This window comes from Psammomys obesus, unplaced genomic scaffold (assembly GCF_907164565.1).
Source record: "Psammomys obesus unplaced genomic scaffold, mPsaObe1.curated_primary_1811, whole genome shotgun sequence".
NCBI lineage: Eukaryota > Metazoa > Chordata > Mammalia > Rodentia > Muridae > Psammomys > Psammomys obesus.
Window position 1 is genome coordinate 6242990 of NW_026590701.1, and position 25750 is coordinate 6268739.

Sequence of the window (25750 nt, forward strand, 5' to 3'; positions counted from 1 at the left end):
GATAGATAGATAGATAGATAGATAGATAGATAGATAGATAGATAGATAGACAAATGAACAAATGAGACAGCCTTAATATTCCTACTCTCTGGATTTTAACTTATAAAATCAAAGGAGTTTTGGCTCATAAGAATATCTCACACTCTTCTGTTCATGTGTGTTCATTAGTAGAGTTTTTCATTTATTTTGTTTTGTTTACTTTGTTTTGCTTTGGTGGTTTTGTGATTAATAATGTTAAGTTTTGGCTTTAGTATTAAAACATAGGCTGTTAAGGACCTTTTAAAGCTTCTAAGAAAAACTAAAAATCTTCCTCTAAATAGATACCATACTCCAAGAGGATACATATGATTGTTTGACATGATCAGCTCCCTTAGGATAGTGCATTAATAGTTTCTGTAGGTTAGTGTCAGTATTAGTTACTTTTCTGTTGCTGTGATAAAATACTACAAGCAAAGCAACCTATGAAAATCTATTTTAGCTTACAGTTCTATAGAAAAAGTCCATCATGTCAGTGGAGTCAGAGCAGGAAGCACACTGATCAGTGGTCACAGGATAGAAGCAGAAAGCAAACCAGAAGTGGGATAAGACCACAGACTCTCAGAGCCCACTCCCACTGATGCATGTCCTCCACATCCTAAAAGCTCTAGTACTTCCCCAAACAGCACCACCAGTTGGGGACCCAGTGTTCAGGCACATGAGTTTATGAGGCATATTGTTCATTCAAACTGCCACAGCACCCCATGTCGTGAGCTGAGCACAGAGTAGCATGCTCTAAGTATATGATACAGTAGTCGAGGTCATAATTTCATCTTTTAGGATGAAATTCTCAAGCCTATAAACAATAGTTGCTTTCTGTATCTTTGAGTGGAACATTTTAGTCATAGGCATGTATTTAAATTCTGAAAATGGAGGATGTGAAATTTGTTAATTTTGTTACTATAAATGAACTGGACCTCAGAATCAATAAGGAATTACTCTCTGGTATGATGTACTAGACTCTTTTGAATGTCTTGCCCCTTTACAGGAAGAAGAAGAAGCTCAAGCAAAGGCTGATAAGATTAAGTTAGCACTGGAAAAGCTGAAGGAAGCCAAGGTTAAGAAGGTAAACTATCAATCACATTTGCATAGGGAGAGTTAAATTAGTGATGTCATGTTATAGTTACTGAGAATAGAGGTCAGTAGGTCACCTGGTGAGCATGCACAGGGCCACTGCTTTAACAGTGTCATTGAAGGAAATCTCAAGTGGCACTTTCCAAATAATGATCATTTTAAAGAATTCTCTGAAAAAAGCAAAATGACACCATTTTTCTCTGTATAACCTCATTTAGCTAATTTGTGATTTCTAGGTTTAAAAAAAAAAAAGCTGCCTCCATGCATTTCTTGTAAGGGCTTTCTGTGCATGGTGTAACAAAACGCTCCCCATGGTGAGACAGAACAAAAGTGCCTAACAGGGAAGGCATTTTCTTAGCCCATACATGACTTTTTGTTGGTTTTCACATAGATTTTCCTGTGAACCAGGATAGTGGGAGTATAAATTCCATTTAGCAAGAAAGAAAGGGGTCTTTGGTTTTGCTACCACCTAGGCCAGGGCCTTCGCACATCCATTTTGAAAATTAAAAATGTGTCCATCCTGGACTGCCTTCTGATGGTGCCATAGCTGTGTGCTTATGGCAGGTGGTACACCCTCTGGGTATGCTTTAATTGGGTCAGACCTCTGTGTCCACTGGCCTCACATTTACACAATTTCTTCTGTGAATTTCATTCTCCATGGGTAGCCTCTAGACCTTATAGCTTCCTGGTTGTCTACCCATGGATCAAACATTGGTTTTGTTGTTAATCTAGTCTCTAATTTGTGTAAACTTTGAACAATCTGCTCCTAACCCTACTTCACCAGTTAGAGTTAGCCTGTGATTGTTTTGAACATTTTTGTAGAGCATAGAGGGTTTTTTGTTGTTGTTGTTGTTTGGAACATATGTAATGTATTATAGTATAAAAACTTGCATCTAACATGATTAGAAGACTATACTTACTTTTAAAATGTTAGTTAATTAGTTTAGTTAATGGGAAGAGTATTCAGTCTGCATCTTATTTCAGTTAAAGCATCTGTCATCTCTCACTCTGGTGAATGTTCCTTGTCCCATCAATACTTGAATGAAGGAGTTATTTACGTAGTGAATAATTCAATAACTATCCCCTGACCATCCCCATATCCAGACTTTCAAGGCTCATATATGATGCTGTTTTTGCAGATAGAATTCAACTTCTCGTTTTGTTACTGTCTTATTTTCTGCATATATATGTCAACTTTTCCTTAATGAGACAAGCACCTAAGAAAGCAAACTGGATTAGTTACTTTTCTCAATGCTGTGATGAATGTCCAACAATAGCAGTCTTAGAGAAGACTGGGATTGATTTTGGCTTTCAGTTTGAGGTTGCAGCCTGTCATAGAAAGGAAGGAATGTAAGACAATCAGGACTGTTTCTGTCCCTCCCGTACGTATTCAGTCCCCTTCCAAGTGAGATTGTCCACACTACTTCGTATTCTCTTCAGTGTTTTGATCACCACCATGTGTACTACCCACTAATTTATTGCCTGTATTCCCTTTGAACCTCTGTAGAAGCTTCCTTAACGGTGCACCCCCATGCTTTAGAGCAGTTACCAGGTGTGTGCAATGTTAAACAAGTCCAGTGAGATCATTACTTGTGTTGAGCTAAATTCCAGCAAGGGAGACGAGTGCAGTAAACAAACAAACAAACAAACAAATAAATAAGCCAGGCTCTGCATGGTGTCCCATATCTCTGATTCCAGAGCTCAGGGTCCAGAGGCAGGATGATTACAAAGTCAAGGCTAGCCTGGACTACAACAGTAAGTCCAGACCCACCTAAGACTGCACAACAAGATCTATTATTATTATCATTATTCACACTTTTTTAAGAAACGAAAGGGTGAACTAGAAAAGAGAAAAGTGGAAAGCATAAGAAGTGATAGTGCCCAAGCTTTGTGCACTGTGATGACAAAGCCTCCCTAGAAGGTAGCTTCTGAGAAAAGGCCTCAGCAGCAAGAAACAGCTAGGGACGTGGGGCAGTAGTAAAGGGCTCCCCAAACATAGATGAGCATTGATGAAGCAATGAGCATCTTATGCTCAAGTAAAACCTAGGTTGAGGAAATAGAACAAAATAAAAGACTGTTGATCAGAGTTCAGTGACCTACTGAGTAAAAGCAAAGGAAGAACTTGACATTAAAGTAACAGGTGGGAGCCCCGAGAGCCCACAGGTATCGGGGGAAGTTTGAACTGTATCTTAAGTACAATAGGAAGCCTTTGAGAGCTCCATTTTGGAATATGACACATGGAAAATAAATTGTAGAACTGTGTGGGTGACATAGCAGCATAGGTGATCTGACTGTGACTATGACTGTGGTTAATGTGGCTGATGTGGCCAACTAAGTGGGTGTCCTCTTCCTTCTTCAGTATCCCATGTGTGTTCCCCCTACATATGGGAGCTGTGTGCTGGTTCAGAGAGGACGATGTTCCCATAAACAAGAACAGTTCTTCTGTCACGAGTATAAAAGAGGCTACCCTACCATGATAGAACCACCAAAGAGGCTCTTAAGGAAAATAAATTATAGCAGCAGAGAATGGCAGCAGGCTGGCTTGTTCTAATCTCATCTAGCATAGACGAGCATTCATTGAGCTACAAATAAGTGGTGGGTGCAGACAGGCCATGTGGAGTGGTTGGCTTTGCCCATGGCTGCAAATAAAAGAGAGTAAGAGCAGGGAGGCTGCAGCAGGAGGATTACAGGTTCAAGAGAAGCCTGAACATACCGCGAGAGAAACCCTGTCCCATTAAATCCCAAGGACTTGGTTTGTAGCTCAGTGGTAAACATTTGCCCAGCATGTGCAAAGCCCTAGGCTTGATCCTCATCACTTCAAGAGAGGGACAAAGGAATGGAAGGAAGATGAATATGTTTTTTTAAAAATCATAATTACACACTTTCAAACCACTGAACCACTTATAAATGAAGGCCATATTGTGTATTTTTGGAAGAGAAATGAAAAGAGGAATGTCTCTTACAGGAGAAGGTGGGATAAGGAGCAAGTGTGTTCGCTCCAGCTGGCCTGTGGAGACAGGGGTCTTGCAGGCCTCCCTGCCACCTACCAGAAACAGGTAGCTTTTTTCCGTTAGTCACAATGACTTAGGACAGGAAACACAAGGTATAATCTGCCTGGATTCAAGGAAGATGCAGAGCAAAGCACTCGTCAGTGGGGAAGGAAGAAAGTTTCCTGACTCTCAGACGAAATTTTTTTAAAAATCAGACTCTGTATGGGACACAGCACATTAAGAAAATAATAGAAATGCTCCATGTTTAGGAAAAATAACTGTGAGGATCTCACACATGTGTTAGAGGTTGAAAGTGAGTTAGTGCAAGAAGGCTGAGGTAAAAGAGCATAAGTTCAAGGGGAGCCTGAGTTACACCAAGAGGTCCTGTCTCATAAAAGCACAAGGGTTTAGTTTTTTCCCCATCAGCAGTATTTGCTTTTAAGAATGTGCTGGGATGTTGACATTCTTTTGAATTACAAATGTTGTACATAGCTTATACTACCAAGCTTTTAAAGCTAGAAACACAATCGGATTTAATTTATTCTAAAGCTCTGTGGCAGAAGAGCAATTCCATTTGTAATCTCATTATAGAAGCCAAAAAAGGAATTTTCATGATTTAGAACTAAAATATTTTTCATTTAACAACTTGCAAATGAAAAGGTCTCATTACCAATTCATTTTGCCCCCCAGAAGATAATGTGATGAATTATGTAACATCACTGGATGCGATGCTGTTCCGTGTCGGTATAGAACCCCTCTGCAGCTTGCAAATATAGTAGAAACTGTTGAAGAATCATAAATATGATTTCTTCTTATTCATTCACTTGTTTTTTTTAAACTCTACAACTCGGATATTCATAAATACATATGGATTAAATTTAGTTTGCCACTTCTGCCAAAAAGAAGCCTCTTCCATCATTATGAAACTATGTGATTTAGCAGTGTCACCATTTCTATAAAAAAATGAAAAGAAAAAGCAGCATACGATTTCATTTCTAAAGCATCTCTAAGCAAAAATGAAATGTGGTCAAATGTCATTACTTTTCCTTATCACAAATATTGCTTTTAAAGCCCTGACAGCAGTGCTGTTTCCTAGTACATGTAGCTATTCTACTGCAGTAATTCTCCACAAAGAACAACATGTATGTCTTCCATAGAAAAATACAAAAATGACCCAACTCTAGTTAAGCTAAAGAGGCTATACTCATCATGACAGGTGAGGAGGCAACTCTAAAAGGACACTTGTCCTCTTCCTGTGCCACCAGACTATTGAAATAATGAACTTCAAAGAATTAAAGTTTCAACAGTTACCTCATGCAGAAGAAAGGCTTAAGCTCTGCATCACCAGACTCTTCTAGTTTCCTTCCGTTGATGTGATTTAAAAATCTCTGACCAAAAGCGACTTGGGAGGGAAAATTGGTAAGGAAAAGTTTTATTTGACTTGCACCTTCAGATCAGGGAACATCATAAAGAGAAGCCAGGTTGGAATTCAAGACAGGAACCTGGAGGCAGGATCTCTGGAGGGAATGCTGCTTGCTAGCCTGCTCATTTGCTAGTTCACAGGTGTATTCATGCTTAGCTAGCATTTTTTAAATAGTCCAGGACCACCTCCCCAAGGAATGATGTCACCCACCATAGACTAGGCCAACCTGCATCAATTAACGATCAAGACAATCTCTTACAGATATGTACACAAATCAACCTGATGAAGACAATTGCTGTATTAAGATTTTTTTTTCATGTATTTTTAGGCTATCTCAAGTTGACAGTAAATGGACACAACCAAAGGAAGAATTTTCCTCAGGAAGGAATTTCACACAATTATGACACTTTATGAGACCACCTTGTAGGTCAGACAGAAGTCAAGACAAAGCAAGTCAATGATGCGCAAGGCCACACCATAACCAGGACTGTTTAATTATGAAAAATCTCTTGCCCTCTATTTAAATCTTAAACCCCTTGCCAACACACTAAACAATGACTGCCAGTGTAGCCTTATTTAATAAATGTCCCCTCTCTGTTCTTCACTTTAACTAGTCTCTTTAATTGGCACACTGGAACAGTGGCAAAGCCTACCTTACTGGAGGCTGCTATGCCTAGGATATTTACCCTAAAATTTCCTGTAACAATGGGACTTCTATCACAAAGATACAGGGAGATCTTTTAATCAAGAAATGCTTCTAGCCCTAAAAACAAAATGGGAACAAAAAAGCAGAAAAATGTTGGAAAAGTGAGAAGTGGGTACTTCTTCATTTCTGTTTACTTTCTGTCTCCCCACCAGAATGCAGTGGCTTGAAATTGGGCCAAGGGCTTTGTTTATTGTCTTTTTTGTGTTTTGTGAATTTATTTCTCTATCTCTGTGTTTCTGATATATAATGAGGTCAAAGGATGCATTCCACTTTTTAAGTATACTTTTATTTGATCTCTGAGAATTTCAGACATGTATACAATGTATTTGGGTTGTATTCCCCCACCACAATTCCATCACCAACTCTTCCAAAAACCCCTTCCCTGGTCCATGTCAAGTTCATATCCTTTTTTTTTCAATTCACTGAATTTAGTCAGTGCTGTCAGTATGTGTCCATCCATTAGAAAATGGGCAATCTACCATAGCTCATGTCCCTGAAGAAAACAACTCTTCCTCTCCCCAAGTACCATCAACTGAGAATAGCTTCTTGGGTAAGGGTAGGGCTTTATCAATTCCTCTCCAATGCTGGAATTTTGCTGGAATGCTGGTCCTGATTCTGAACATGTGTTTTTGCATGCAACTGCAGCTGCTAGGAGTTCATGAGTACAGCAATCCTGTCATGTCCAGAAGACACCTCTTTACAGTAGACAGCATCAACATTCGGCTCTCACAGTCTTTCCACCTTCTCTTCCCTGAGCCTTGCAGGGAGTGCTGTGGTGTAGATGTCCCATTTAGTGCTTAAGCACTCCAGAGTCACTTATTCAATCACTTTGACCAACTGAGTCATAACCTCTGATGAGAGTCAAGAGCTGCATTAATCTATGGATAAAAAGATAAGTATTTAGAAGGCAATTTGATGCTAAATCCATTTGGCAAAATAATAAATGTAGGTTCTCCTATGGGCCCATGATCCCCTTTACCTTGGGTTCTGGGCGCAATTCCCAGTACCAGCATGGGCTCTGTCCTGTGGAGCAGGCTGTAAATCAAATCAGAAAGTGGTTGGTTATCCCCATTGCAATCATGCCACCACTGCTGGAGGAAAGTCATCAACAGCGTTACCCAACCGTGAACCCTAGGAGCTACAGTAACAACAGCCTATCAAGATATCCACAAGGTGCATTTCTAATGTACAGTGTCAGAAACAATAGCAATGTTGACACCTTAAGCTGAGCAGCCTGCCCCCGTTGCTAGAACTGACTGTTTGGTGGCTTCATCTTCAGCTTGTGGTTAAGGTGTACATGGATGATAACAGCACCAAGTCACTGATGGTGGATGAGCGACAGTTGGCTCGAGATGTTCTAGACAATCTTTTTGAAAAAACCCACTGTGACTGCAATGTGGACTGGTGTCTTTATGAAATATACCCCGAATTGCAAATTGGTAAGTCTCCTCCTCATATCTGGGCTGTACTTTGAAAGCCTGGCAGATTTGTTTTATTATGGGCTTTAGTCTGTTTAACCTTTGTTTTATAGTGTTACTGCCCTCATCTGAGTTAAGTGCTTGCTTCTTTGTTTCTTTCCGGGGAAACAAGGGAAGGAAAAGCTTTCTTTGCCTTCAAGCTGGGTGCTTCAGAGAAATAGGTTACCAGTTTCACAGTTTCGTTCCAAAGCTTAAGTACACAGGATCTTATGCCACGGTATTTACTTCTGCTAAAAATGATCTAAAATGAAAAACAAAATGCTAACTTTTAAAAACATGATTCAATTGCCCAAAATACTGTAATTTCCATCATTTGTCATGTCAAAATAAATTTTAAACTTGACACTGACATATAAAAGTAGTACTATTGTGCACTATTGTCACAGGCGGGGATATTAGTTCACAGAGCAGGCGCTGGAGCTCCCCAGTTCTCCCGCCTCTTTACAGTCGACTGCACAGAGAAAGACAAATGGCTGGTTCAGGAAAGGAAATAAATCCGGGACAAGATACACAGTGGGCCTGAGCTGTACCGTGCAGGAGGGGAGAAAAGGAGATGAGCAGGGGCCCCAGTGACCGTTTATGTATCATTAACATAGTACCTACCTTCCCAACTTCAGGTACCCACCCTTTTTGTAGCGCAGGAGCCTTTGGCTGAATAAATTCAAACCTGGTTAAAAGGCTGCCAGTCTTCAGAAACTTTGTGAGCCACTGTGCATAACTCAGTAATAGACTCTTACCTGAAATATCTTTTATTTCATCAGAGAGAATTTTTGAAGACCATGAAAATGTTGTTGAAGTTTTATCACACTGGACGAGAGACACAGAAAACAAAGTACTGTTTTTAGAGAAAGAGGAAAAATATGCTGTGTTTAAAAACCCTCAGGTAAGATGGCCTGCATTTCATTAAACTATGTAACAAAAGAAGTTTTTGCCACCTGTGTACTGACCAAACCATAATCTCAGGAAATCTCACAAATGTGGTTTGTTTGTTTTTTTTCAAATAAACACAAACTTAGCAATTTTGAAAAATCTATTTTTTTTTCATTCAAAATTGAAAGCATACCTATTTGTTGTTATCTAACCCTCATCTTTGGTCTGAATCTCTTTAGGCTCCACTCGCCTAATAGAGATATACTTGATATACTATATAGAGATATGCTTGATATATTCTAGATTATTGCAGAGATTTCCACCTATATATTTGATATACTATAGTTTATTCTCTTCTGTTGCAAAGCACCATATTTTTGTAGTTCATATGTGTTGCTTATTGATATTTTGAATAACTAAGGAGAGTGGTACTAGGGGTCTAAGATCCATAACCAGCCACCATACTTTCAAAAATAATGAAGAAAGGGAGATTTAGTTACAGTTTGGGGCAGAGCCCGTGAAATACATATACTTAGTTTTTCTATGCCTTTTTCTATGCGAGTTATACTTTATAGAAAAATAAAGGCCAGTGGATTTACATGTATAGATTTAGTCAGAATGGTGTGAACTCTGTTCCCTGGAGATGCTCTGCGATGCTGGGGCTATAGCTCATTCCTTCTGTCAGCATAGACCCCTGCAAGTTTTTAGAAACCACCCCAAACATTGTCATTCACAGGGTCCCTGCCACACTGTGTAAGGAGCAGCTAGAAAATATAAAATTTACTGTGATTTCCACTGGCAGTTGACACAAACACAAAAGCATTGTTCTTATATTTGAAAGTGCATCCCTCAAGTTGCATATCAGGAGGCCACCAAAAAATCCAAGCCTTTCCAGGAGCAGCCTCAAGCAGCTGGAATCATATGAGAGACCTCACATAACCAGAATACAAGTCTGTGTGCCTGTCACCACACACACCAGCAAACAGAGACAGCGACTGAATCTTTAGTCTAAGCTGAGTTACTCACAGAGGCAGCAACCTGGAAAGGTTGATAGCAATACCCTAAAAGGTCTGCCTTCCTCACCCCATCCCATACTTTGTAGAGAACCTTAAAAGGCAATTAAACATTTGAAAGTGTAGCCTTGCCCTTGTGGTCAGGGGTCACCATTTTTTCTGATTCAACATAATTGGGCTTCTCTCCTGGCCTTCTCTACACTGTCCTTTGCTACATGTTTCTCTGTGGAGCTGAGCTCATAGCCACACAAAGCTACTTAGTCTCAGATTCCTTCTGGGCACCACTTAGACCAAAGACTCACTCAGTAGTGTGTGTATGCTGAGCTCTTTTTCACAATATCAGGTACCAATGTGTCCTTATGTAAAGGGACCCTATCTTTCCTCTTATCCCAATAACATTTTAAAAAATTCTAAGAATGTTACTGATGGGAGAGATATCCAAGATCATTCAGATATCTTTCCATTTTGCAAAAGAGGGGACTGAATCTCGAATCACGAACAGAATTAGAGTTTGAGGCAGGCTACTTATGGGAAAATAGTCTTCCCCCTTGCATTAGTTTTATCATTGCTGTGGCCAAATACCTGGTGGAAACAAGTTAAGGGAGGAGAGGCTTATTTGGCTCACAGGTACAGAGGTTTCCACCATTGTGGAAAGGAGGATATGGCAGAGCCTTCATGATGTGGTAGACAGGAAGCAGGATAGGGCAGTATGTTGGTCTACTCTGTCCCCACTGGGGTGTCTGGGCTCTGCGAGAACAGAGTCCAGCCAGGAAGAATGAAGCAGAATCTGAAATGGGTGGGGTCTGCAGGATTCCAGTCCAGCTGGGGTGGGGAGGAGGAGTTACAACTTTCAGTCGCTAAAAGCCCTTTGTCACAGTGGAGCAGTCGGGTGGCCAGTGTGTCGGGGGTGCCTGACTGCTGCAGCAAGGGCTCGGGTCCCACCAGCAAGGCCATCAGGTAGGCAGGTCCGAGGATCCAGAGGTTAATGTCCAAGATTTAGAAAAAAAAAAAAAAAAAAAAAAAAAAAAAAGCTGTCTCCCAATCAGCCCTTCAAGTGTTACAGCTCAAGTGAATCAACAGCTGTTAGACAATCTTCTGAAAATTAGCTTGTACCCATTTATTAGTGAAGCAGCTTCTGTCCTGTTATTCCATGGTGAACAAGTACTTTATAAACCTTGGGGTGTAGGGAGGGGGTTTGGGGTTGGTTGTGGCTGGCATGCTGATGGTACTCTAGTTACATTAGGGGTCAGATACGTGACTACCTGGAGAGTTGGGGTTCACCAGGTTACATGTGCCAGGCCATGCAGGCTCAGAACAGGGAAAGAGTGGTTCTTACTCCTGCTGATCTCAAGTTTGAGATTTCTGAGGTTTCAACATGCTCCACCTTCCCAGTTCCATGCCAGTTCCATGCTAGTTCTCCTGGTGGCATGGTCCACATGCCCCACAGAGTAGTAACAGAAAAAGACTAATGTAAGATAAATCCTCAAAGACATACCTCCAAGCCAGCACCCCAACACACACAAACAACGTTCCACACCTTTCTCAACCTCATACACCACTCCACCCCTTCCCAAGACTCTATTCAGACTGTGAACCATCAGAGGGTTGATCCATTAATTTAACTGGCTCTAGTAATGCCCTCATGGACATCATCAGAGAGTGCTTTAATAATACCTTAAGTGCCCCTCAATCCGGTCAAACTGACAAAGTCAAGCACCAAATAAATGCCCTGTGCTGTTTTCTGAGGGAGGTCCTCCCTGAGATATATGGTGGGAACTGACAACAAAGTCATTAAGACACGCCAAGCGCTAAAAATGTCTATTTTTCAGCCTATTGACTGCCTTGGCTGATCATTCCATTTTAAATGCCTGTACTGGAAAGAGTGCCAAATCGGGGGATATAACAAAGAACTATAATTCCATGCCCAAACCAAGCTGGACTCTTATTTCTTTCTCCTATAAAAGTAAACAGATTTAGTAGAATGTCTCTGCTACCCTCAACATCTGAAGTCTATCTCCGCGTCCAACAGAGCTCTGTCTAACAGCCCCTCTAATCTATAGAGAAAGCGGAAAGAGCCAGGGGAATTTATATCCAAGCTTCTTTCTCTTAGACACCTTAGCCATAAAGGAGCTACGAAAGAGCCTGAGGATGTGATTTGTATATAACAACCAAATGCACTATATTCAAGGCCACCATTTTGCAAAACTTCTTCATGAAACACCCTTTATATTGAGTCTGTGAAAGCACTACCCAGAAATTCTGCAGTGTGCCCATGGTTAAGAGGAGGAAGGAGGCATACAGCTGGCTGTAGTGTCTGATCAAGCACTCTCATGCCCTAACAGTACAGCCTATGGACTTTACAAAATGAATGCATTCCTTCAACTCATGCCTTCAGGATACAGGACATAAGTGAGGCTCTTTGTGTCTTTTCCCAGTATTTAACCCCCCATTATAGTGGCAGTCAGTATTTACATCTTTGTCTCCTTAATTTTTCTTTATTTTGGGCTTTATGTGAAATGGAGTCATGTTATAGTTCACTGTTGTAGAAAATATATAATGATGAGTGTTGGGCTATCAGTTATTATTAGCTGTAAGATTATCATGGCAGTGTTATTTAACCCACTATCACAAACAATAGAGACACAGACACCTGTTAGATTTACAGTTGCCTTATTTACCTTGGGCCAGACAGATATTTCACTTACACTGTCTCAATATCCTCACCATCAATGCCCCAGCCCCCATCCAATGCCATCCACTTTAGTCCTCCTAATCTGGTCTACCTTCCATCCATAATCCCAAGGTACTTGCTTGTATTCTTCATCTGGGCCTTTTCGTGCCATTATTGGAGCCCCTCCTCTCAGCTCACATGGTTTTTTTCTCCACACTAACCCACCATGTTGTACTCCTTCCTCCTCTCTTCCAGTCCATCTGTTTTTCATGATTCTCTTTTGAACCCAAAAGCCCTGGAACCCTAGTCATGCCTACCCCATTCTGCCCTGCCCAGGTACAGGCCATTTAATGAACAATCAGGTAGGTTTACACCACACAGATAGGCATACCCAGATCTTGAGGGCTAGTAACATGCATCAGACCAACTTCCAACAGTTCACATTTATGTTTAGATTTTACTCTCATTGATACCCAGAGCATCAGTTTACTTTTCCTGCCATTTAGTATTCTATTGGGTGACTAAACCAAAATCTATGTGTTCATTGTGCTGCTGCAGACATGTGATGTGTTCCTAGCGTGGCGTCTGAGTAGTGATGCTGAACGTGATCACAAGGAAGAATCACGGATTAGGTGTTACAGAGCACGTCTACCGCATCCTGGTTAACTCCTTAGGCCTGTTAACGTAGAAACAAACAAAGCATGGAAACAATGTAGAATCGTCATGGTCACTATTGGAAACAGTCCTTTCCTTTTACACAATACTTAAGTGAAATCTGCTTTGTAAATAAACTAAGTCATGTTGAGGCAAAAATATAAAAAAATTATTGAGAAAAAAAAAGTAGTAATGCTGGTGTGAATGACTCATATATATTTTTAGCTTAACATATGCAGACATTTCTCTTGCACATATATTCATGAATGAAATTACTGGGATGTAGATTACGTTTCTATTTAGCTATGCCAAATGCTGATAGGAAATTTTATGAATATTTTTTAGGTTGGCTCTCCCTTTATCATGGTATAAAAACTCCTATTGTTCTACAGTCTCAGAGCATTGATGTTGCTTTTTCTGGCTAACTTGAGTAAATTAATAATAAACTCTAAGTCACCAAGAAGCTCCACCTCAAGACCCAGCTATACTGCTCTTGGGCATATGCCTGAAAGATGCTCCACCACACAACAAGGACATTTGCTCAACCACGTTCATAGTGGCTTTATTCATAATACCAGAATCTGGAAACAACCTAGATGTCCCTCAACTGAAGAATGGATAAAGAAATTGTGGTACATTTACACATTGGAATACTACTTAGCTATTAAAAACAAGAAAACCATGAAATTTGTAGGCAAATGGATAGAACTAGAAAAGGTCATCCTGAAGGTCATCTGAGGTAACTCAGAACCAGGAAAAAAAAAAACATGGTTTACACTCACTTAATAAGTGGATATTAGCCATATAATACAGGCTAAACATACTAAAGTCCACAGACCTAAAGAAACTAAATAACAAGGAGGATCCTAGGGAGGATGCTTAATTCTCATTCAGAAGGGCAAATAGGATAGACACAGGAAGCAGTTGAAGAGTGGGAACAGGAAGGAAGCCTACAATAGATGTTCTCTGAAAGACTCTACCCAGCAGGGAATGGAAGTAGATGCTGAGACTCACAGCCAAACTTTGGGCAGAGTGCAGTGAGTCTTATGGAAGAGTGGGGAAATAGAAGGACCCAGAGGGGACAGGAGCTTCATAAGAATACCAACAGAGCCAACAAATCTGGGCCCAAGGGTAGCCTGCAGAGACCAATGAATCAACCAAGGACCATGCATGGAGAGGACCTAGACCCCCTCCTCAGATGTAGCCCATGGCAGCTCAGTCTCCATGTGGGTTCCCTAGTATGAGTTGTCTCTGTCATGGACTCTGTTGCCCGCTCTTTTATAATTTCCCCCTGGCAGGCCACAGAAGAAGAGGAAGCAGGTAGTCCTGATGAGACTTGATAGGCTGGGGTCAGTAGGTAGGGGAAGAGGGCTCTCCTTTCTGAGAACTAGCAGAGGGTGATGGGAGAAAGAGAGAGGGAGGATGGGACTGGGGGGAGACAAGGGAGAGGGCTACAATTGGATGTAATGTGAATAAATTTGAAAAAATAAATAAATTTTTTTATAAAGAAAGAAATCAAAACACTTCCTTTTAGTATCATTTAATCAAGGTAATGCCAGATCTGAATTCTCTACTTCACTGTGTCTTTCATCTTCTGTCTGTCTGTTGTATGGGTCTGAATCTGTGCTTGCCTGTCCTGGCTCTGTATCTGCCTTTCCCTGGTGTCTGTGTTTGTCTGTCTCTGCTGTGTCTGTCCCTATCAAAATGATTTGCTCTATCTTTACTGAACACCAAAGAAAGCTTCACATGCGGAAGTCATGAGGGATAATTACAGAAATTTTTAACAGGGTTATTTGCAATTTACAGTAGTTATTCCAACTAACCCAGATAACAAACAATATTACTAACATCTGTTTGCCAATCAATATTAAATGTTGTATATTGTGTTCAACATTTATAGTATATATTTATTTTATAAGATTGCTTTCAATCTTTATTGCTTTCAGCAAATAATGTACATGCATTACTCCAGGGTTCAGGGCATGGAAGACAAGACATGACTTTTAAGATTGCAGCTGTGCATTATAAAAACTGTCCACAGCCAGGAAGCAGAAGAAGATGAATACTGGCACTTCATTCACTTTCTGAGTCCAGTTTTAACAATGAAGATTAAGCTTATATAATACAGGTGACATGGAAACAGAAAGGAAGACTACCTAGGGGAGGAAAGAGCCAAGCAAGAAGAAATAGGGACAATGGGGCAGGGCAGTGGGAAGGGGCTGAATGATCACAAAGTATAATGACTTACATGAATGAAAATATCATGGTGAATCCCATTACTTCATATATGTACTTAAATTTTTAATTAGAAAAAGAAAATAAGGAAGGAGAGAAGAGAGGAAGAGAGGGAAGAAAAAAGAAAAGGGAGTGGAAGGGAAGGGAGGAGAGGGGAGGAGAGGAGAGGCAATCAAGATAATCAGGTACCTCTTCTCAGACCTGATAATGCAATTTGACCCCTGATTCCCATAAGACAGCGATGTGACCTAAACTCACACACACACGCACACAATCACACACACACACACAATAAAATGAATAATAACTTTTAAAAAATGCAAGCCAGGTGGTGGCACAGGCCTTTAATCGAAGCAAAGGCAGAGGCAGGTGGATCTCTGTGAGTTAGAGGGCAGCCTGATCTACAGAGTAAGTTCCAGGACAGCCAGGACTGCACAGAGAAACCCTGTCTACAAACAAACAAAAAACCAGTACACATGTCCCAGAATATCAGTTCTGGAAAAAAAAAACTATTAATCTATACAAAACTATAAAAGTGGGTCATTAGAATCCTGAAACTGAAATCTTCTATATTTGATGGAGTCTTTTTATATAGTGTATCTGGGAATAGGCATTAAAATTGATGTAAGGGGAAACTTTGTGCTCAATTATGAGATTCAACAGCCAAGAAGGATTCCCCAGCACTTGTAGTGTGCTTACCCAGGCGTAACTGCAAGGTTGATTGTGTAGTTACTTCAGTGTGTTCTCTGACCAGTTTCCATTCCACTTCTCAGTTTGTGATGGTGACACTGCAGCATGAAATCCATTAGTTACACTTTTAAAGTGATCTATGACAGGAAAGTGGTTTGATCTCAGCCAAAATACAGAGCTCATTTCCCATAAAGTCAGCCACAATAAAATACAAGTTTGTGGAGAGAAATCAGGATCTGCAAACTTGTAGGACAAACATGCTTAACTGGGGAATGGAGAGAATTTGAAAAGGATGACTTGTCTTGACTGGGAGTGATAACAAATCACCCCCATTTAAAAATGGAGAAAAATCAGAGTGTGTGCTAATGTCCCTGCTAATTGTCATCGTTGCATCCTATTTCACTTAAGAACATTTCAGATCTCTTCAGAGGCCAAGGTTCTAGCCTCATGGGAGGTATAAGCAGCCTGTGAGCTAGCCAACTGCAATTTGATCCCTGATTTGATCCCTGTACTTGGGTGCGGGTTTACTGGGTGTGTCTTAGTTAGGATTTCTATCATTGTGAAGACACACCATGACCATAGCAACTCTATTATTATTATTATTATTATTATTATTATTATTATATTTTAATTACAATTTATTCCCTTTGCATCCTACCTGTAGCTCCCTCCTTCCTCCCCTCCCAATCCCACCCTCTTTCCCTCTCCTCCTCCCATGCCCCTCCCCAAGTCCACTGATAGGGGAGGTCCTCCTCCCCTTCCCTCTGACCCTAGGCTATCAGGTCTCATCAGGACTGGCTGCATTGTCTTCCTCCCACAGCAACTCTTATAAAGGAACTTTAATTAGGGCTGGCTTACATCATGGCAGGAAGCATGGCCACATGCTGGCAGGCCTGGTGCTGGAGGAGCTGAGAGCTCTACATGTTGATCTGCAGGAAGCAGAAGTGAATGCCACACTAGGAATGGCTTGAGCATCTGAGACCTCAAAGTCTACCCTCTAATGAAAGACTTCCTCAAACAAAGTCACACCTACTGTGGCAAGGCCATGTCTCCTAATTGTGCCACTCCCTATGACCCTATGGAGGCCATTTTCGTTCAAACCACCACAGAGTGTTACAAGACCACACAAGTATCTTGTTCCCAGACCTCCCTTGGGTTTCTATCTTCATGCATAGCTATGATGTTTCCATTTTGGAGGCCTCCTTCATCTATTCTCATGTGGCCATTTATGGCCAACCTCAGATGACAGCTGCATATATTACTTGTATGCCTGTACAACTACTGGAAATTTGAAAAACTGTGTAGCACCTCACACACTTATCTGTTGACACCCTTTCCAACTTCCACCCCCTCATGAGTCAAGATTTTGCTTTGGGGCACAGGCTGGCTTTGAACTCACATAGTTCCTCATGCCTCAGCATCTCTACTGCAAGGATTACAGACATACACCACCACACCTAGCTCCAAATTTTTCATATGTACTTTAAGTATCTATAAAGAATGCAAAGTATCATGTATTTTAAATCTTAACTTTTAAAATGACCCTACAGATTCTAAGTACTGATCCATGGCAGTCTGACTCCTCTCGTTATACATTGAAGAAGCACACAGTATGTTTTTAGAAAAGCTACTTTGCAGTAAAAGTGAGCAGGAGAAGCAGAAGTATCCACGCTGTTCCCATACCTGCACAGCCTTGCCACCACTACCATCCTGAACCATTTGCTGGAGTCCGCGAGTCTGTTGTCGATTTCCCTTTCATATATCAATTCAGCACATTATGTTCACAAATTTAAGTTTCCAAATTTTTTCATTGTCAGCCACCACACATTTTTTTAAAATCACATAATTGATTAAAATACCAAAACATTTAAGATTTGGTATTTGGTGGGGGAACATTTTTTTTTTTTATGAAAATGGTTTTTCTTCACACAATATTTTCTAATTATGGTTTTTCCCTCCCTTTACTCCTCCTAGCACTTGCCCACTGTGCTCTCATCTGGGTCCACACCCTTTCATCTTTCATTAGAAAACAAACAGGCACCTAAGGAACAATAATAAAATAAGATAAATAAATTCAGAAAACAAATCGAAATATAACAAAACAACCAAACAAGAAAAAGAGCCAAAGAAAAAGCACAAGAATTAGATGCTGAGACACACTCGTTCACAGCTGTGGAAATCCCATTAAAGAAAAAAGCAAAACTGGAAGCCATCACACACACACACACACACACACACACACACACACACACACACACGACCTGTAAGGTAGATGGGGTTGGGAGAGTGCTGACTTATCATGAGACAAAGGACTTCCAAACATGCTGTAGAGAGTTTTGTGTTAGCTGGGAGTAGGCTGCCCTTAAGAGTGGTTTGTTTTCTCAGCAAGACTCCCTTAGAGAGAACTAATTTTTCATTACAAGTGGCCATCAATTGGGAATAGCTTTTGGGTTAGAGATGGGAGGTGTCCACTTCTCATTCAGCTCTAAGACCCCATCTGGTGCAGACCTTTGCAGGCCCTCTAACTGCTGCCACAGCCTTCTGTGAGTCCATTTGTGTGCCATCTCTGTGGTGTCTAGAAGAACTTGATTCCTGGTCTCCACCCACTGTGGCTCTTAACACACTTTTCACCTCTTTTTCCACATTATTCCCTGAACCATGAGGGGATGGATTTGATGGAAACATCTCTTTTAGGGCTGAATGTACCATGGGCTCTCACTATCTGAATATTTCCTGGCTGTGGGTCTCTATTTCCATCTGCTGCAGAAGGAAGCTTCTTTAATGATGACTGAGCAAGACAATGATCTATGAGTATAGCAGAATGTCATCAGGAGTCATTTTGTTCCTTTAGCAGAACAATAATATTTGGTTTTCCCCTAGGTTCTTAGGCTATCTAGTCTCAGGTTCTTGGCTACCCAAGAAGCATTGGGTATGGGTTTCATCTCCTGGAGTGGGCCTTAACTCAGATCACATACTGGTTGGTTACTCCTACAAGTTTTGTACCACGATTGCACGGCATATCTTGCAGACAGGTTACTCCTAATTAATTCAAAAATTAATCAATGAATGTTCTGAATCAATTATTCTTCTGTTTTTTTTGTTTTTATGGATGTTGTTTTGGTTCATTTTCTATTGCTGTGATTAACACCATGACCAAAAGGGGAGGAAAGGGTTTATTTGGTTTATGTACCTCATCACAGTCTGTCAGGGAAGGAACTCAAGCTGAGAACCTGGAGGCAGAAGCTGAAGCAGAGACCATGGAGAACTGGTGCTTGCTGGCTTGTTCTTCATGGTTTGTTCTGCTTGCTTTCTTATACCACCCCAGACACCTGCCAAGGGGTGGTGCCACCCACAATGGGCTGGACCCTTGGCATCAGTCATAATCAAGAAATCACCCTACAGTCTTGCTTGCAGGCAAACTAAAAGTAACATTTTTCTCAGTTGAGTGTCCTCTTCCCAGATAACCCTAGCTTGTACCAAGTTGACAAAAAACATACCAGTATAGGTGTTAACTACTTTTTACAGATAAAAAGCTTTGAGAAAGTATATTCCAATTAAATGGATGGAAATAGGAAAACACCATTCAGGCCTGTGAACTCTTTCCAAGTTGTCAGCTAAAAGTCACTGAAGGCTCAATGATTATTCTTTTCATCCATTGACTGGCAAAATAATTAAGTACTTTCCATTGTGAGGGAAGCAAAGCATTAGAAATCACTTGATTTTCAAGGGGATTTGTTATGAGTCTTCTGCCTTTTCATACCAGTGTTTCAAGTGATTCCTTTGTTTGGGCCTTTGAGCAATTAGGTTCTTGTGGGTGTGCAGGGTGCCTTTTCTTTCTAAGGAGTGGAGAAGCGATTGTGAAAGAGGTTATCCATTATCTGGCAGGTCAAATTTAGAAATAGAGGTTAAAGATGTAAAAGTTGATGCCAGTGTATCCTTGAAGAGGCTTATGTGCAGCAGAAGTCTTAGGTGTGGCTTACTGCGAGCGGCTCCGACTTCCCGATTGCTAATTCCCTTAGTTTATAAAGCTATTGCATCTGTTATAAAATAATAGTGTTTTGTCATTATAATCTTCAACGTGAAGATTCCATGAAAGTGGGTGCTATTAAAATCCCTGCCTGCAGTGAAGGGATTTAGCAAGTAATAACCAGTCAAGGGTTAAAGACAAAATTATAGCAAACGTGGTTTCATGGATCTTAAGATTTTAGATTCAAACCAGTCTAGGCCAAAAATCATTTGTAATGCTCTATTACCTCATACCTGATAGCTTATATTAAAGTCAAGAAAATGATGTATAAAAACAAGAGTATAAGCACAGCTCTACCTGTGTATTGTTTGAACTTGGTTTAACCAGTTGGCCATTTACATGTATCTGAGATAAATCTTGCTCTGTTCTGACAGTGACAATAGTTTTACCAATGTTTAAAGTAAATATGATGCCTTATAATCTCCAATAGGTCTTGAGGTGGCATTCCTTAACTTTGTGAAAAGTTGAAGTTTACTGATTAAATCAAATAATATCTCTTTAAATGAAAAGCAATAACAGTATTCAGTGAACTGGAACTATTATTTTTGAAAAGGATTATATTGACTTCATTACAAGCCAGTTTTACTTAAATCAGGGTTGCCCAACAAAATATTGTGCCCTGCTGTGTAAGTTAGATTATTGTACCCTGGCTTTGACCAGCAAGCAGGCCATTCTTCAGTGACAGATTATTGAAAGGGGGAACCAGGGAGTCAGCAGAGTAAGAAAATAGAAAGTTTGGGGGTCAGGAGGTGTTGTACAAGCTATGTTTTGTGCCAAGCAACTTTTATTAAGAAGCACAGCAACTTATCTACAATTTCTAAGGGGAAAATGGGAATAAGTGCGAAGTTATCATACAGTGGGCCAAATTCAATAGGAGACTAATGAAGAGGTGAATGTTGCACCAGAGGAACACAGGACATCCCAAGTGCACACGATGGCCTCGAAACTGATAACTTCAGTCTCTTCAGAGGAAAAAAGCCAGTTTTCCAGGAACCAAAACCTTAATCCCTTGACTAGACCTTGCCAGGTCTGCCCCTGGGCAGGGATACAGAGCTAGGTTTTCTTTGTCCTTTCATCGGGACCCTGAGAAAGCCCGGGATTGGCCTGACTCCCCTCAGCACACATTAAAGGCCATGAGATGTTTTAGCTTGTAACAAATGAGACAGTATTTATTTCTCTTTAGTAGCCTCTTAAATGTTTTTTGTTTTTGATAATTTCATACAATATACTTTAATAATATTCACACTCTCCCCAACTACTTCCAGAGTATACCTCAACTCCCTACCTACCCAGGTTTATGTTCTCTCTCTTTCCCACCACCCATTCCTTTCTCTCTCTTACAAGAAAATATAGAGTCCAATTGTGTTAGCTGACTGTTCCTGAAGTCTGGTTGATATGTCAGGTGTCACTCTCCTGAGAAAAAAATCGACTTTCTCTATTTTCACAGCAATAGAAAGCAAACTAAGATACCGTCTCAAAAGCAATCAAATGCTTAGATAGATAAGATGCCAACCTCAATGCCAAACTTAATGCCAACCTTCCCCCTACCATGCTGAAACTTTGTCTGGCTTGACCTTGTGCACAGTGATGCCACAGTCTCTGTGAGCTCAGGTGTGAAGCCCTGTTATATCTGGAAAGCACTTCGTTATTCACTACCTCTGGCTCTACCTCTTTCTGCTCTCTCTTCCACATAGATCCCTGAACATTTAAGAGGAGGGACATTATATAAATATCCCTTTTAGAGCTGAACATTCCAAAGTCCCCTATCCTCTATGCATTGACCAGTTGTACATTTCTGTGTTAATTACTATTTACTGCAAGAAGAAGCTTATCTGATGAGGTTTGAGTGTTGCATTGATCGATGAGTATAGCAATATGTCATAGGAGTCATTTTGTTGTTATGTCCATTTAGCAAAATAATAGTAGTAGCTTTTCCCATAGGATCTAAAACTTGTCCAACCCCAAGTTCTTGGCCTTATTGACAGTGTCGAGTATGGGTTCCATCTTGTGAAGCAGACCTTAAATCCAACCAAAAGTAGTTGGTTGCTCCCATCACATTCATGCCACTATGGGATCAGTGAGCATATCTTGTCAGATAATTCCTATAGCTCACAGGGTTCACTGTCGAGTGGAATTGATGGTACTCTTCTCTTCCAGTAGTGTGTCTAGCACCTGCCAGAACTATGAATTCTAGTCAGTAGGGAGGAAGCTTATGGTTAGATAGATTTCTCCATGTTCTATGACTCAATTATGTGATGTCTTCAGCAGCAGAGTTTTACTGCCAAGTTCTAGAGTGTAACAATTAGCACTAGCAACCAACCATACAATCTAGGGATAGTATGTGAGAGTCTGTACATTCTTGGTGCTGGGTGTTTTATTTGGTCTAGTTGGGGGTATTGCCCACCCCCACCCCCAGTATATAGCAACTTCATTCAAGCTCCTTTCATATGTACATATATATGTACATACTATACATATATATGTGTATATATATATATATATATATGTGTGTGTGTGCTTCTACAATAGTAGGTTTCCAAATGCTTTTTTCAAAAGGACTTCACTGTTAATTATCCTGCCCCCCTTAGATCCCCTCCTCCAGCCTGTCCTCACATCCCCCATTTAATCCCCTCTCTTCCATTTTTCTACAACACCGTATTCTATTTCCCCTTCCTTGATAGACTCCCTCCAGTCCATGGTCCCTTATTATTTACCTAACATCTGTTGGTATTCTGAACAAAACACACATACCTAAAACCTGAAGGCTAATTAACATTTATAAATGACAGAAAACATATAGTATTTGTATCTTTTGGTCTGTGTTACCTCACTCAGGACAACTGTTTCCAGTTCCACTCATTTTCCCAAAAATCATACTTTTTAACAGCTGAATGATAGCCCATTGTGCAAAAGTAACCCATTTTGTTATCCTTTCACAGTTAATGCACATGTAAATTGTTCCTGATTGTTGGTTCTTATGAACATGATGAGCAAGTATCTCTGCAGTGAGGTACAGAAACCCTTAGATATTTGCCCAAGAGTGGTATAGCCACCGGATCTTGTGGTAGATCTATTCTCAGCTTTTTGAGGAACTAATTTCCTCCACTGATTTCCATAATGGCCACATTCCCAACAGCACTGAAAAAAACTTCCTCTTTCCCTGAATCCTCATCAACATCTGCTTTCATTTTGTTTTTGTTGTTGTTTGGGCTTTTGGTTTTGTTGTTGTTGGGGATTTTGTTAGTTTGGGGTTTTTTTTTTTTTCCACTTTTTTTTAACCTTAGCCATTCTGACGAAGAAGAAATCTCAAAAGTAGGTTAAATTTGCATTTCCCAGATAGCAAAAACAACTTGTTAACAATTTTTTATTATTTCTTGGCTGTTTGTATTTTATCTTCTGAGAACTCTGTTTTGTTTCAAGTTCTGTTTTATAATTGGGTTGTTTGTTTTCTTTATGTTTAGTTTTTTGAGTTCTTAATATGTTCTAGGCCAGATACTAGCCCTCTGCCAGATGCATAATTGGTAAAGTTATTTTTTTTCCACTTGTAGGCTGCTTCTTTTCTTGAACACTTGCTATCCAGAAATGTTTTTGCTTTATGCAGTCCTATTTGTCAATTGTTGGTCTTGAGGCTTTTTAAGATAAGCTGTTAAGTCGACTCTTTTTTTTTCTTATTTGTTTTTAAATATTAATGTATTATTTTTACTTTTATGTGTGTGTCAGGAGTTTGTGTGTGCCATGTACATTAGTTACCCTCCGAGACCTGAGGGCATCAGATCCTCTAGAACTGTAGTCACACGCAGTTGTAAACTGCCTGCTGTGGGTGCTATGAACTGAATCTGAGGCTTCTGAAGAACAGTAAACACTCACGTGCTGAGCTGTCTCTCCTGCCCTTAACATATATGTCCACTTCATTTCAATTTTGAGAAAACACCAGCTTAATAGAACATGCCTCAAAAAAATTACCATTCCAAACACCATAAGGGCAATAAACAAACAAAAATTGTACTAATATAACATCATGCATCCACAGCCAGACTGTCCTCGTTCCACTAGGCTAGGCAGTGGGGTACTGAGGTCAGCAGAAGACATTCTAACCTTATAGGCACGCCATGCTTGTCCGCCCACTAGGCTTCCTGGTGTTCATTGTTTGACAGTGAGGTTCTTGGCCTGTGGAATTTAACAATGAAATGGTGTCATACCCTTTCCTAATATTTTTGCTCTGCTGCCTGGGCAGGAATGAAGACCATGCTTGAACTGGGATGATGCAGTAGTAGCTCACTAAGGGAGCTTCACCAGAGTCGCTGCAGTTCTACTCTGTCTGTCTTCTCTCCAGCGAGACTGGGGGCTCCTTGTAGTAATGAATACTTGCTGATATGATCTTTTAATGTTTTATCTAGAATTTCTACTTGGATAATAAGGGGAAAAGAGAAAACAAGGAAACCAATGAGAAAATGAATGCTAAAAACAAAGAATCCTTACTTGAGGTAAGCTTCACTTTGCAGAGTGCAATAAACACAAAAGGCTTTCCTGGATCTGTTAAATTATTTGCTCACACACAGTGGAAAATTCTGAAACACACTGTAAAATTTTAACTTAGGGTTTTAAATGCTAATTATTATCTAATAATGTAGAGCAATGTAGATAATTCAGTGGCTTTCTGAGTCATTTGTAATAAAGTCTGACTTTAGACAAAATAGGTTGATTTCAAGAAATTCAATAAATGATTCTTTCCCTAAAATGAATCCACATGATATGAATCCACGATATTCACTGTGTCATATATGTTCTACTTCATGACACTCACTGTGACATGTATGCTCTACTTCATGACACTCACTGTGACATGTACCACTTTATGGTATGTGGCACATGTATGTTTCACTTCAGAAGGGCTTTATGGAATCAGATGCAAGGATTTCCAAATCTTTGTCTTCAGTGAGGCTCTTCTAGCAGCCCCAAGTAGAAGTGTGAAGTCTAGAGACAGAAATGACTTAGGGATGTGACTGCATTGGCTGTTCATGTGCGAATGGCAAGAACAGACTTCTGTGAGCCTCAGCAAGGATCATGTGATCATGAGGGACATTCAGAGAAGAGATGAATGCCCACCCCTTGATGCTCGCCACTGGCGCGCACACTACAAGTTCCTCTTGTTGGAAGCTATTAAGGCAACTGTGCTAAAAACTGAGGCCCTCCTGGTCTCTCACTTGGGCATCTCAGAGTCCCAGGCAAGTTGGCTTTATTTGCTCCCAGCATAATAGACTTTTCTCTTGAAAGTTTAGACCTAGTAATGCAGCACCTGTGAAGCAATTCACTAACAGTAAAGACTGCTGTATTCTATTCCTCAGTGAGCTTATCTCCTCCCATGTTTCCATCCCCTGCCACTTTCTAGACCAAAACTGGAGCAGGTTCTAGAACCTTGCTGCCACCCCCAAGGTCCTGAACATGCTTTTCTGGGCTGGTTCTGGGCTGGAAATGCAACAGAGGCCCAATAGGGAAAATGAGACTTCGTTTCTGCTCCAGCCACTAGACTCAAGAGCAGGAGTTCTTGACCTGGGGGTCAAGTGACCCTTTCAGAAACACACATTTCCTGTGGTCTTCCATCTCTAGGTGGATCCAACCACATATGAGTGCTAATGGTGCCAGCCTCATCACGCACACCCTACATAGATGCAGGTGTGTGTCTCAGGGTTGGTGCCATGGTGTACTTATGTGGACTGGTCACATATGTGCAGAGAGACACTGTTGTGTTGAAAGCTGCAGTAAAGGTAAAATGATGCTTCATGAATCATAACTACTGGGCAAATATAAAATCATGTAGTGCAAAATCATCAACCACTGATATATATATATATATATATATATATATATATATATATATATATA

The 25750-nt window shown here is 40.4% G+C and overlaps 1 protein-coding gene across 1 annotated transcript in view; it reads left to right on the forward strand.

Moving 5' to 3' along the window:
* The window catches only part of Apbb1ip (amyloid beta precursor protein binding family B member 1 interacting protein), a 97763-nt gene that overhangs the window by 49296 nt on the left and 22717 nt on the right, over nucleotides 1-25750 (forward strand). Inside the window, exons 5-8 of the mRNA XM_055608574.1 lie at nucleotides 1025-1102; nucleotides 7509-7668; nucleotides 8469-8590; nucleotides 24265-24351. Of these exons, the coding sequence (XP_055464549.1) occupies nucleotides 1025-1102; nucleotides 7509-7668; nucleotides 8469-8590; nucleotides 24265-24351 (447 nt within the window). The remainder of the gene's footprint in view (nucleotides 1-1024; nucleotides 1103-7508; nucleotides 7669-8468; nucleotides 8591-24264; nucleotides 24352-25750) is intronic.